Source organism: Hemitrygon akajei, chromosome 4 (assembly GCF_048418815.1).
Source record: "Hemitrygon akajei chromosome 4, sHemAka1.3, whole genome shotgun sequence".
Taxonomy (NCBI): domain Eukaryota; kingdom Metazoa; phylum Chordata; class Chondrichthyes; order Myliobatiformes; family Dasyatidae; genus Hemitrygon; species Hemitrygon akajei.
In genome coordinates this window covers 53,851,228-53,865,510 of record NC_133127.1, presented here as the reverse complement: position 1 = coordinate 53,865,510, position 14,283 = coordinate 53,851,228, and the positions used below count along the sequence as shown (strand labels likewise).

The 14,283-nt window shown below is 41.8% G+C and overlaps 1 protein-coding gene and 1 long non-coding RNA gene across 2 annotated transcripts in view; one reads left to right on the top strand and one right to left on the bottom strand.

Moving 5' to 3' along the window:
* Positions 1–381: 381 nt before the first annotated feature.
* Positions 382–8,209, bottom strand: LOC140726349 (uncharacterized). The gene is made up of 2 exons (XR_012098615.1): positions 8,109–8,209; positions 382–1,740 (listed from the first exon to the last, which is right to left on the bottom strand). It is a non-coding gene; the product is annotated as an uncharacterized lncRNA (long non-coding RNA).
* polr2b (RNA polymerase II subunit B) overlaps positions 8,161–14,283 on the top strand; it is a 57,206-nt gene continuing 51,083 nt past the window's right edge. Inside the window, exon 1 of the mRNA XM_073042610.1 lies at positions 8,161–8,298. Coding sequence (XP_072898711.1) covers positions 8,274–8,298 — 25 coding nt within the window. The 5' untranslated portion in view covers positions 8,161–8,273. The remainder of the gene's footprint in view (positions 8,299–14,283) is intronic.

Genomic DNA, 14,283 nt, shown 5'->3' with positions numbered 1-14,283 from the left:
TCTAGCTACCAATTCTACCTGCCCAATACCTTTTACCAAACTTAACCCCCGCGCTAACGCGTCTCCCGAAACTCGAAAATCCACCCTGCTCACTACACAGGCATACTGCACCGATTCATCTTCCAACTCGCACCAGTTAACAATCTTATCTCTGTCCATCTCTGCACTGCTCCCTGCGGGACTCTACAGCCCCTGACAATCCAATCCTGGATGAGCCCCCACAAATGTAACACTTACCCAACAGGCTGGTATATGTCTAGGGGAAATGGAGATCCAGCCACTCACCAACCCCACCTCCCGTACACGCAGGTGCTGTGAGAATCAAGTTTATGCCGCGCATACACACACAATATCAAACTCACACCAGATACTGTTACAGAATACACTTTAAAGATTTTACTAAAACTAAAAGATTACTATGCAATACAATATATATGAAGGAAAAGAAAATAAAGTAAAAGGCGCCAACTTATCAAAGTTCAGTCAGTTTAGTGCACATCGTTGGGGCTCAACCATCGAACCATTTGACCCCTCGTCACTTTCCTCCGACCTCCATGTCCTCGCACCTGGGACCACCCCCAGTGGTCGACCAAGCAGTGCAGCGCACGTCCACCTTCCTCGGCATCTCCTTCCCGCCTCCCTTGAAAAGACCGCGAAACCCCCAAGCTCCCAGCCTCACAAGACAAAATAACATTCCCCATTGGTTAAAAAATGAATACAATCCCCATATCAGCAAGTCCAAAGCTAAACAACTGTGAGAGAAAACACTTATCAAATATAAAAGCATTCCTACTCTAGCAAACCAAAGAAGCCATTTTGATTAACATACACAGTACATTGTACACAATACTGCCTTGATTAAGCGGTGCTGAAGCGCTTTTGCTCAAATCAAGTTTATCAGTTTGACCACCAGTGTCATTACATGAGAAAGGTCCACGACCTTCCCAGCGAAGCTCTGCTGTTGAATCACACAGTGGTAATTCAGGAAGTTGGGAAAATCAGGGTCATTATGGCATTGTGCTATAAAACCAACGCAGACACCACACATTGCTGGGGCCCCATCAGTAGTAATTGCCACCAGTTTATGAATCAGGATGTCATTTTCACGGACATATTTTTGAAATTCATTGTAAATCTCAACTCTTGTTCTCTCCTTTAAGTGCAAAAGAGTGAGGAAGTCCTTCTTTGTTGTAAGACCCTGGAAAGTCATTCTGACAAATATAACAAGCTGAGCTGTTTGCATTACATCCAGGGATTCATCGAACTGTAGTGAAAAATATTCACAGAGTGACAAGTCCTTTAACACTTGTCAATCCACATCCTCTGACAGTGACTCCACCCTCCTTGTCACTGTTGCAGAGCCAAGTGGTATATTACGTATTGCGGTTTTGATGTCGTTTTTGTTTTTAAAGTCATTAAAAACAGTCTCTATGGTAATGGCCATTGCTTCCTTGAATAAATCGCTATTTGTAAAAGGCTTCTTGTGTTTAGCCAAAAGCCAACATGAAATGATGCTTCAATAGCAGCCTTATTTTGAGCAGCATGTTTTGTGAACAACGATAGAAATTCCTCTTCCCATTCTGGATGGAATTTGTATGTTTTCGCCTTCTTTCATGGAGCCTCCGCCATGCTAGCGAACAACCTTGCAGGATATCACCAGTGAGTGCCGTATATTGATGTTTGCAACAGTCTGTACTCTTATCTAATCTAATTGGACACTTTGATGCAGCACAAGCTACGCTGAAAAATACAACAGTTAAATCAAATGTGCTAACTTTTCAGTAAAAACTAAAATTAATGCTAATTACCAGCACACTATCTGAAATGCTAAACATGAATTCACACTATCAAAGGCAAAAAATTCAAAAGAAAGAGCAGTACAACTGATCAAACTTTTGCCTGACGTAATATAAATAGCAGCATAATAGAGTCAAAACCGATTAAAGTTGATCAAATTTTAGTTAAGTCATGAATCCATAAGTGAGTCATTTTTACCCACGTGTTGTTTTCTTTCGCCATTGAACAGTCTGTCCATTTGTTCGTTTATGTTTAAGATAAACAAGGCTCTCCCATGCTCCATGGAAATTTGACAGACAATGGCAATAGTCACATGATGTCAGCACACACGTGATGCATGAAGCTGGGCAGTGGAAAAAGAGAAACACAATAACCAGGGAAAGCAACTAAGTGTGGGTTAAAAACAACACACATATGTGCTCTGGGGTAAAATTTGCTTTTGCATCACAAGGTTTATCAGGCAAAATGTATTTGTGTATTTACTTATTTTTTTTCGGGATTTACTGGGAAAGTCTCAAAGATCGACTGGTTGGCGACCACTACCCTACAGCATGTTACATATGGTCATGCACTTTGGTGGAAGAAATAAATGGGCAGACTATACCAAAACAAAGAATAACCACAGAACCCATTCAAAGAAAACATCAAACACCCAACATGCAAAAGAAAGCCATAATTTTAAAAGTCTATTCAATTACCGTGGCAAGAAAATTGGGATAAGGAGAATAAAGTTTTGCATTAATGTTAGATTCAGAGGATGGTGGAAGTTCAACCAGGAGATGGGTATAAAAATGGGGAAGAAGTATACTTACAAGTTTACTATTGAACATATGAGGTTGAATAATTCCTCGTTCAGAATTAATATGCATGATATAGGCATTCGTAGGGATTGCACTTGTCCAGAACCAGTGCTGCATATGAGGTGCAAAAGAAACATCTAATTGCTAAATTAAGATCTTTGAGACAGACACAGTTTAGCAGGGAAAGTTTGTTAGAATATTATTGCAGTCATAATGTTCCTAAGAGCGTATTTGTCTTTCTGAAAAGCATTAGACTTTTTGATATTTTTCAGTTTTTTTGGGGGGGGGGCTTGAATTTAGTGGGTATACTCCGTCTCGTTGCTCTACACTCCAATTCAATATGAGAATGTAATGCCAACCGCCATTAAACTTTCTTCTTGTTTTACAGCGGTTGGCACCCAGCTTAATGGTGCATTACCGCCACCTTCTGCTCCGGGGTGTGGATCAGACAATAGACTTACATTCTAAGTCCCTTCACCCATTCACACACACACACATACCCTAATCTACACTTTATCTTTCCTTCTTTGGCCATCCTAGTACCCTATTCCTGCTTATCCATCATATCCTATTAAAAAAAACCCTGTACCCCTAAGAAAGCTAACAGTACCCTGACCTGTGCTCTCTCACCCATGCCCAGTAACCCTTTTAATGTGAATTCCTGCACCCCCAATTCCCTTAGATGAATTCTCATAATTCTGTATCCCATACTTCCTGCAACTCAGAATTAAATGTTCTACTGATTCTTCTTCCTGCTATTCCTCACACAATCCTGTCTGGTGTTTCCCTATCAATTTCAATGTTTTGTTTAGTGCACAGTGCCCCAGTCCAGTTTCCTCTCTTCTGTATCCACTGCCTACCCCAGCAACTGTAACACTCCTTTGTATTTGGTATAAATACCTTCCTTTCCCCTCTCTGTCCCATCTTTCTTGCCACATTTGGATGATTTTTTTCCCAGATTACACACTTAGCCTCTGCTTTACTGATACTAATGTGTACTTCTATATTTTCTTTCTTTAACACTCTCTTTGCCAACTCATCCACCCTCTCATTCCCCTTCACCCCTACATGAGCTGGAACCCATAGAAATTTTACCTGACCTCCCTGATTTGCAACTCTTGTGACTGACTGAAGGACTTCATAAAGTACATCTTGCCGGCTGTTTGAGTGAAAAGACTTTAAACTTGCTAGAACTGACGATGAATCTGAGCATATCAACACTTTGACTTGTCTAGCTTTCTCCACCCATCGCAACGCAACCAACGCTGCCAACATCTCCACTGTATCTCCCTAACTTATTAGATGTTCTTTTGCTGTTTCCAATTTCTTTTGCTGGTATAGCCACCCCAAACCCTGTCACTCCTGTTTCAGGTTCCTTAGTACCATCCATATAAATCTGAGTATAATCACTATACTTTTCCATCATATGATAATTAAATGCACTTACCAAATGAGTTTTATATTTTTCTTTCCTTTTTACCTCTAACAAATGCCAGTCTATGCCAGGCCATACAATCTTCCATGGAGCTACAACTAGATAAACTACTGAAGGACTTATCCTTAGATCAAACACTCCACATTCTTTAGCAATATCATTTCCTACCCAACTAAAGTTATCCCTCTGAAACCTCCCATTCTCCCAGCACTCCTGCAACACTCTTTTTGCGGGGTGAGAATCATTGTGCCCCTGCAAATTAGCCCAGTAGTTTGCCATCAATTGCATCTTTCTTAGTTCCAAAGGCATTACAGTCGGCCCTCCTTATCTGTGGGGGATTAGTTCCGGGACCCCTCGCGGATACCAAAATTCGCGGATGCTCAAGTCCCTTATTCAACCTGTCTCAATCCAATGAACCTTAGAACCCAGTGGAACCCCAGACCTTATTTAACCTGTCTCAGTGCGGTGGACATTAGGACCCAGCGCCAGAGCTCTGAATGCCCAGTGTTTCTGTTCATGAAAATAATCACAATTACGATTGAAAATAAAGTGGAAATAATAAAGCAATCGGAAAGAGGTGAAACACCATCGGTCATTGGAAAAGTGTTAGGCTACGTCGGTCAATGATCGGAACAATTTTAAAGGATAAAGTGAGAAAGGCTGTGCCCCGATGAAAGCTACAATTATTACTAAGCAACGCAGTGGTTTAATTATTGGGTTTTGGGGTTTTGAGTTTAATTAACAATTCTTCCTTCCACATCATGTCATAGGCTTTTTCTATGTCAAATAAACACTGCAACTACTGACTCTTTATTTGCCTGGGCCTTTCTTATTTCAGTCTCTAACCTTATCACTGAGTCCATGGAATTCCTTCCCTTCCTAAAACCACTCTGATAACTTGCCAGCATTCCCCTCTTCTCAAGCTCATACGATAACCTTTCTGTTATCATCCTTTCCATTATCTTGCATAAATTGATGTTAATGCTGTTGGCCTGTAGCTAGTGGGTATTGACGGATCCTTGCCAGGTTTCCTTATTGGAATTACTACTGCTTCTGTCTACCATGGTACCAGTTTTCTATCCATCCAATTTTTACTCCTGGGTATAGATCCTTCTGCTGCCATAATAATTGCTGAAGTCACCTGACTGTTTAATTCATCTATATTTCCAGAAATGTCAATCCTTGTCAATGCTTCTTCACTCAACTTCTGGAACTTACCCCAATCTGCTTTTCCAAACACCCACTTTGGGATTCCACCACCTGATCTTACTTCAACTCTTTCACCGACTGAACATGATACTGGACAGTGATTGCTGTCTACTGTTGAAGCAGTCCAAACTCCACAGTTACTAACTCCAGCTAAGGTATTAGACATTAACGTAGTATCTAATACTGACTCAGTTCCTGTTGTTATGTTTATTCTTGTTCCTCTACCATCATTCATACACACCAAATCCTTTTCTTCCATCAACTCTTCAATTACTTTTCCATTTGAATCTGTAAACGAATCCCCCCATATTGTGCTGTGAGCATTGAAATCTGCCCACCACACTACTTTGTCTTTTTTGTCCTTGTATCCTTAGTAGGCTATCCAAATCCAACCTTTTACATGGATTATAGTACCGGGTAGTTAATTATAACCACTTCCTCCCCTCTCTCCCACACTTCCACCACTATGTATTCCTGATCATCTCCCTTTCCCAGTACCCGATCTGGTATACCTTGTTTGATTAATATAGCAGAACCCCTCCTCCCCCTAGATTTCTATCTTTCCTTATCATTGTATATCTATATACCACAAAGTCTAAAGTTGGTTTCAACCAAGTCTCTTGAATACACACTACATCCGGTTTTACAACCATTTCTTTAATAAACTGCTTGAATTCCTGGCTATTGGCTAGTAAGCTCCTTGCATTCCATTGCAAAAGTATCACCATAATTAGTATTAAACAACCCATGACATTTCCTGGTTTGACTGATTAATGAGGTTCTCCCTCACTTCTTACCATGTCAATCCTATTAACCCTAAATGGTTCATTGCTGGTTTGACAACCAGCTGAATTTTTTTACTTTACCTCAGCCGTACTATTAATCACTCCTGCAATGAATGTTACTAGAGCCTTCTTGTCTACATAAATCCTGTCAATCGTTCTTTGTTGCATCTCTCGCATCCAGCTTGCTCCCTGTTCATTAGGAGCGTTATTCTGTTCTCTTGACATTTTTTGCAGCTTCTGCATTAAGTGATCTTTCTTTTCACTCATATTTCTTGAATTTTATTCTCCTGTGTCATAACCCACACCCACTATATGCCACATTATGAGTTCCTCCACAATTACAGTATTTTAGTTGCACTCCTGTTCCACACTTTCCATATTCATGATCACCCCCACATCTGCCTTTTACAGTTTTTAGCTATGTGTCCAAATCTTTGACAATTATAGCACCTCAATGGCTTTGGCACACACTCTTACTGGGCAACTCCTGAAACCCAGGAACACCTTCCCTGGCACTCTTTCTTCTTCAAATTCAATCAATACTGTTTCACTTTACTTTTTCACTCCCTCCTTTGTTGTTTTCAGTCTTTGAACATTCATTACTTTTCCTCCTTTGATATTCCTCTTTTTCACTCCTCTGTATTTATACTCACTGGTACCTCCATGATCACTCCTTTACATCCATCACCATTTCATGTTCCCACCCTCCCTGTGTATTCCACCTTACATTTTCCTAGCTCTTGTAATTTGAGTGCTTTCTCAAGCTGTTCTTCATTCGCACATCTTACCAATAGGTTGCCATCATTAAGGACTTTTGCAAATACTATTTCCCCTTTCTTATTTGCCAGTGTTGTTGTTAGCACAAACACGAGGAAATCTGCAGATGCTGGAAATTCAAACAACACACACAAAATGCTGGTGGAACACAGCAGGCCAGGCAGCATCTATAAGGAGAAGCACTGTCAACGTTTCGGGCCTAGACCCTTCGTCAGGACTAACTGAAAGGAAAGATACTAAGAGATTTGAAAGTAGTGGGGGGAGGGAGAAATGCAAAATGATAGGAGAAGATCGGAGGGGGTGGGATGAAGCTAAGAGCTGAAAAGGTGATTGGCGAAAGTGATACAGAGCTGGAGAAGGGAAAGGATTATGGGATGGGAGGCCTTGGGAGAAAGAAAGGGGGAGGGGGAGCACCAGAGGGAGATGGAGAACAGGCAGAGTGATGGGCAGAGAGAGAGAAAAAAACAAACAACTAAATATGTCAGGGATGGGGTAAAAAGGGGAGGGGCATTAACGGAAGTTAGAGAAGTCAATGTTCATGCCATCAGGTTGGAGGCTACCCAGCCGGTATATAAGGTGTTGTTCCTCCAACCTGAGTGTGGCTTCATCTTGATAGTAGAGGAGGCCATGGATAGACATATCAGAATGGGAATGGGACATGGAATTAAAATGTGTGGCCACTGGGAGATCCTGCTTTCTCTGGCGGACCTAGTGTAGGTGTTCTCCATCTCCCTCTGGTGCTTCTCCACCCCCCCTTTCTTTCTCCCGAGGCCTCCCATCTCACGATCCTTTCCCTTCTCCAGCTCTGTATCACTTTCGCCAATCACCTTTCCAGCTCTTAGCTTCATCCCACCCCCTCCGGTCTACTCCTATCATTTCGCATTTCCCCCTCCCCCCACTACTTTCAAATCTCTTACTATTTTTCCTTTCAGTTAGTCCTGACGAAGGGTCTCGGCTTGAAACGTCGACGGTGCTTCTCCTTATAGATGCTGCCTGGCCTGCTGTGTTCCACCAGCATTTTGTGTGTGTTGTTGTTAGCACAAAAGAGTTAATTTTCTTCATGTTTCCTTGAGCCTTCTCTTTAAACCTTATTATGACAACACCTTCTCTCTGAACTTGTTCATCTTCCTCACTTTCAGAGTGTTCTCCACTATCATTTCTAATTCTTTTACTCCCCGTTGTCTCGGTTTTCATCCATCCGTCCCCTCACTACCTCCACATTCCCTTTACTTCTCCCTTCACAACCATCCATTTCTCCCCAGTGCCTCTCCGCGCGAAACTTCCTGAATGGCCAACAAACTTTACCTCCGCCATTCTCACAACAAGAGGGCACTGCACATGCGTAGTGCCGAGCAGAGGCGAGCGTCTGGCCCCTATCGGCACTTTCAACCCTGTGCCACGCGTCTGGTGAGCGGGTCGGATTCCGCCCCTCTCCGACAGGTCCCGGCGAAGTAACATCGCAGTATCAAAATGTACGACCCCGATGAGGCTGAAGGTGAGTGTTGTATTTGACTTCTTAATCTGTGGCTGTGTTCTGCGTGACGGTGAAGAAAATGGCGCTGCAGCCGGTATTCCGGGCGCCAGAGTGGGCGAACGGTTAGTTCAGCCGAGGCCTCGCTTGCTGCAGAGAGCACAGGCCGAGGTGATGACGCTATCAGTGGAAAGAAGGATGCAAACATAAACTGGAGGTCTCTTTGTCCCTGGGTTAGTACTCACTGACCCACAGAAAAACAACGTTCTTTCAAATGTGATTTATTTTATATACAACACCATAACATCCCATCTATGACCTTCCAAACAGTTTCACAGTTACTGATATTAAATGCTGGAAGAGGCAGCCACTTTGCGTACCACAAGCTGTCCTTGGTGATATTAATTGAGACGCAAATATTGGTCTTGGCAATGGGGATAACTTCTTTTCTTCAAAATAACGCTGTGTTTGAAGATGTGGACTTTTTTTCCTACTTATAACGTGAAAGGATATCTCTGAATGCAGCAGCACTTTAAATACTGGGGTGTGAACCCTGATTTTCATGCTCGCAAATCTGGGATGAGACTTGAGCCAAGACCTTCTGACATGGAGTTTATAGAGTGCTGCTGGTTGTCACATGGACAATGAAGAGAAAAATTTTAAGTTTTAAGTAAGATCCAGTATGCAATCTGTAGAATAATGTCTAATGTTGAAAATCCAAATAACTGGAGGTTGACAATCTGAAGAAAAGGCTGGAGACATTCAACAAGTCAGACTGTCTTGGCAAGAAACAGTTATAGTTGATTACATTTTGTAAATTAGTTACATAAATTTTGTTAGCTGTGGCTTGAAATTTCTGGCTTAAAACTCCTTTCTTGAGATTTGGGCCTCTAATACAAGGAGAACTGGTTAAATATTTGGAGTCAAGGGCCAAGAGTATATCTTGAAGTTCATCGAAGAAATTGATAAAGCTCCATAAAATTCGAAATCTTTATTTGTGCTGCTGCCTTGTAGGTCATTCTAGCACCATCTTCTTTATGAAGTGCTAGCTAAACTACCTTTCCCTTTCTCATTTATATTTGTATTACTGTCCTGTTGTGTTAAAATGTTAAGAAATCTGAACATGCTTCAACTATGTAAGTAGAACCCTAAATCTATCATAGTTGATACATTTACACCCCTGTGTCAGCATTCATTGCAGCAGTATATATATATAATATAAAACCAAATACTGTATACATTTTTCACCCTGGCTACTCTTTCCTCCTGTCAGAATGCTCATGGTGAAATACATGCATGGCTCCACACTTAAGCATCTCGATACAGGTGGCATTTCTAAAAGTGCTAGCATTAGATTTGGTTGTATATTCTGTACTACATCAAATCAATGATATATTCGATTAGTGATAGACGAAACACATTCTCAACATGAGCCCTGAAATATAGTTTCAGAGTCAAAAGGTACAGCACAGAAATGGGTCCTTCAGTCCACTGTCATAGTTCTAGTGCATTTTATTTTGTACAGTAGGTATAATTTACATAATCGATAAAGTAACAGTATTCTTGCGTGAGATTTAAGATTTTGTCTGAATTTTTAGAACAACAGATCTATTTGCTTAAGCACATTTATACTCTTATCATTTTTAATTTCTCCAATTTTGGCAACCACTAGAAATATCCAAAGCATATAGATGTGCTTGCAGGAGGTTTGGGACATTTTAAAGAGGCTTACATTTGTGGGAGAGAATGATGATAATAAAGAAAATTATGAAAACAAGCAAGAGGTGAATAAGCACAAAAGATTCTGCAGATGCTGTAAAACAAAAAATGCTGGAGGAATTCAGCAAGTCCAGTAGCATCTATGGAGGGGAATAAAAAGTCAATGGTTTGGGTTGAGACCCTTCATCATAGAGTCATAGAAATGTACAGCACAGAAACAGGTCCTTTGACCCATTTAGTCCATGCTGAACCATTTAAACCACCTACTCCTATCGGCCTGCACAGGGACCATGGTCCTCCATGCCCCTATCATTGAGATACCAATTTAAACTTAAACATTGGAATCAAGCTTGTGTACCAGTTGTGCTGGCAGCTCATTCCCCACTCTTGCAAACCTCTGAATGAAGATGTTTCCCTTAAACCTCACCTTTCATTCCTACCCATGTTCTCTGGTTGTAGTCTCACCCAACCTTGGTGGAAAAAGCCTATCTGCATTTACCCTCATACCCTTCTTAATTTTGTATACCCCTATCAAATCTCCCCTCAATCTTCTGTTCTGCGGAATGAAGTCCTAACCTATACAATGTTTCCTTATTACTCAGGACTTCCAGTCTTGACAACATCCTTAAAATTTTTCTCTGTTCTCTTTCAACCGTATGTACATCTTTTTTCTGTAGGTAGATGATCAGAAAAGCTCACAATACTCCAAATAAGGCCTTATCAATATCTTCTACAATTTCAACAATCTCCTATACTCAATACTTTGATTTACGAAGGCCAATATGCCAAAAACTTTCTTTATGACCCTATCTACCTGTGATGCCACTTACAATTAATTAGGGATTTGTATTCATATATCCCTTTGTTCTGCAGCACTCTCAGTGCCCTACTGTTCACTGTGTAAGACCTTCCCTGGTTGGTCCTACCAAAGTGCAACAACTCAGACTTATTTGTATTAAATTCCATCTGCCATGTTTCAGCCCATTTTTTCAGCTGGTCCAGAACCTGCTGCAAGCCAAGATGGTCTTCCTCGTTGTCCACTCCACCCCCTATCTTGGTATCATCTGCAAACTTGCTGATCCAGTTAACCACATTGTCATCTTTATCAGGGATCTGGATGATAAACAACAATGGACCCAGCACTGATCCCTGCAGCACTCCTCTAATCACAGGCATCCCATTAGAGTGGCAACCATCTACTTTGCCTTCTCTCACAAAGCCAACGTATAATCCAATTTACACAACAACACACACAAAATGCTGGTGGAACACAGCAGGCCAGGCAGCATCTATAAGGAGAAGCGCTGTCGACGTTTCGGACCGAGACCCTTTGTCAGGACATCAGTATAATCCAATTTACTATCTCATTTTTAATGCCGAGCAACTGAATCGTCCTGACGACCTCCTGTGCAGGACTTTGTTAAGTGCCTTGCTGCAACCCATATAGACAACATCCACTGCTTTGCCTTCATCAACTTTCCTGGTATCTTCCTCAAAAAATGATATAAGATTGGGTATAGATGATTTACCATGTACAAAGCAATGCTGACTATCCCCAATCAGTCCATGTCTATTCAAATACTTGTGTATCTGACCCCTTAGAATACCTTCCAATAACTTTGCTTTGACTGATGTCAGGCTCACTGGTCTATAATTTCCTGGTTTATTTTCAGATCCTTTCTTAAACAGTGGAACATCATTGGTTATCCTCCAATACTCCGGTACCTCACCTGTCGCTAAGGATGATTTAACTATCTCTGCTAGGGCTCCAGCAATTTCTGTACTTGCCTCACACAGGGTCCAGGAGAAGACCTTTTCAGGCCCTGGGAATTTATCCACTCTAATTTTCCTCAAGGCAGCAAGCACCTCCTTTGTAATCTCTATAGGGTCCATGAAATTGATGCTGCTTTGCCTGATAGACTTCGTGTCTATCCCCTAAGTAAATACAGATGCAAAATATCCATTTAAGATCTCTCCATTTGCTTTGGATCCATGCATGGATTACTATTCTGATCTCCTAGAGCACCAAGTTTGTCTGCTAGGACAAACTCGTGCCTTCTTTTAGCCCTCCTGATTTCTTTCTTAAGTGTTCTCTTGCATTTCTGAGACTCCATAACCACCTCATTTGTCCCTATCTGCCTTTATCTGCTATGCATCTTTTTTTTCTTAACCAGGCCCTAAATATCCCTTGAGAACCAAGATTCCCTGCTATCTTTACCTTTAATTCTGACAGGCAGATGTAGGTTTTGCATTCTCAAAATCTCCCCTTTGCGTGAAAACAGCCTGTTCCAATCCACACTTGGCAGATCATTTCTGATATCATCAAAATTGGCCTTTCTCCACTTTAGAATCTCAACCTGTGCACCAGACCTATCTTTTTGCATACTTACTTCAAAAGTAATGGCATTTTGATCACAATGGCAAATTGTTCTCCTTTTCAAACTTCTGTCACCATCCTGATTCCAGGCATTGATCCATGCCCTGAGCTCATTTGTCTTTCCTATGATACTTCTTGCATTGAAATATATGCAGCTCAGGACAACAGTCACACCATGCTCAACCTTTTGATTCCTGACTTTGAGGTGTTACGAACACCTTCTCCACAACCTCTCCAGTAACTTCTGGCACTCTAGTTCCCATCTCCCTGCAACTCTAGTTTAAACCCACTGTACAGCATTAACAAACCTTCTCACTAGACTATTAGTACCCCTCCAGTTCAGGTGCAAACTGTCCCTTCTGTACAGGTTCCACCTTCCCTGGAAGAGAGTCCAATGAGCCAAAAATCTGAAGTCCTCTCTCCTACACCAACTTCTTAGCCACGTGTTAATCTGTATAATCTTTTTTTGGCCTCACTTGCACATGGCACAAATAACAATCCTGAGGTCATAACTTCGGAGGTCCTGTCCTCTAAATTTATGCCTAACGCACCCAACATCCCATCCAGGATCTCGTTTTGTGCCTTGTCTGTTCCCCTAACTAACAAATCCCCTAAACAGATGCATCTGTATTTATTCCGGATATGGACAGAGTCTATAGAAGTGAGGCAAAATGCTATCAACTTTGTGGACCTGTACACATTACAGAGGAGGAGGTGTTTGTTATACTGAGGCAAATCAGGGTGGATATTCCTTAATGACAGGAGAGGTTACAGAGGATTGGGGGATAGCTTGTGTTGTTCCATTGTTTAAAAAAAGGTTCTAAACATAAACTGGGAAATTAAAGGCTGGTGAGTCTGACATCAGTTATGGGAAAGTTATTGGAAACTATTCTAAGGGACTGGAAATATAAGTATTTGGATAGATGTGGACTGACTAAGGATGGTCAGCATGTCTTTGAGTGTGGTAGATCATGTCTCACCAATCTTACAGAGCTTTTTGAGGAAGTTACCAGGAAAAGTTGATGAAGGCAAAGTAGTAGATATTGTCTACATGGACTTTGGCAAGGCATTTGACAAGATCCTGCGTGGGAGGTAGGTCAAGAAGGTTCAGTTGCTTGGCATTCAAGATGAGGTAGTAAATTTTATTAGACGTTGGCTTTGTGGGAGAAGCTAGAGAGTGGCAGTAAATGGTTACTACTCTGATTGAAGGCCTGTGACTTGTGGAGTGCCACATGGATGGTTGCTCTGTCATTTGTTGTTTGTCATCTGTATCTATGATCTGGATAACACACAGAAAATGCTGGAGGAATTCAGAAGACCAAGCAGCATCTACAGAAAAGAGTGTAGTTGATGTTTCAGACAAAGACCCTTCATCAGGACTGGAGAAAAAGGATGCGGAGTCAGTGTTAGAAGTTTGGGGGTGGGGGAGAGGAAGAAACACATGGTAATAGGTGAAACTAGGAAGGGGGGTGGGTTAAGTAAGGAGCTTGGAAGTTGATTGGTGAAGGAGATACAGGGCTGGAGAAGGAGGAATCTGATAGGAGAGGACAGAAGGCCTTGGAAGGGTGAGGAGCACCAGAGAGTGCAGGCAAGGAGATGAGGTGAGAGAGGGGAATGGGGGGGGGGGGGGAATTACCAGAAGTTCGAGAAATCGATGTTCATGCCATCAGGTTGGAGGCTACTCAGTTAGAATATAAAGTGTTGCTCCTCCAGCTTGAATATGGCCTTATTGTGACAGTAGAGGAGGCCATGGATGGACATGTCAGAATGGGAATGGGAAGTGGAATTAAAATGGGTGGCCACAGGGAGATCCCTCTTTTTCTGGTGGATGGAGTATAGGTGCTCAGCGAAGCTGTTTCCCAATCTACATTGGGTCTCACTGATATACAGGTGGCCACACTGGGAGTACCAGA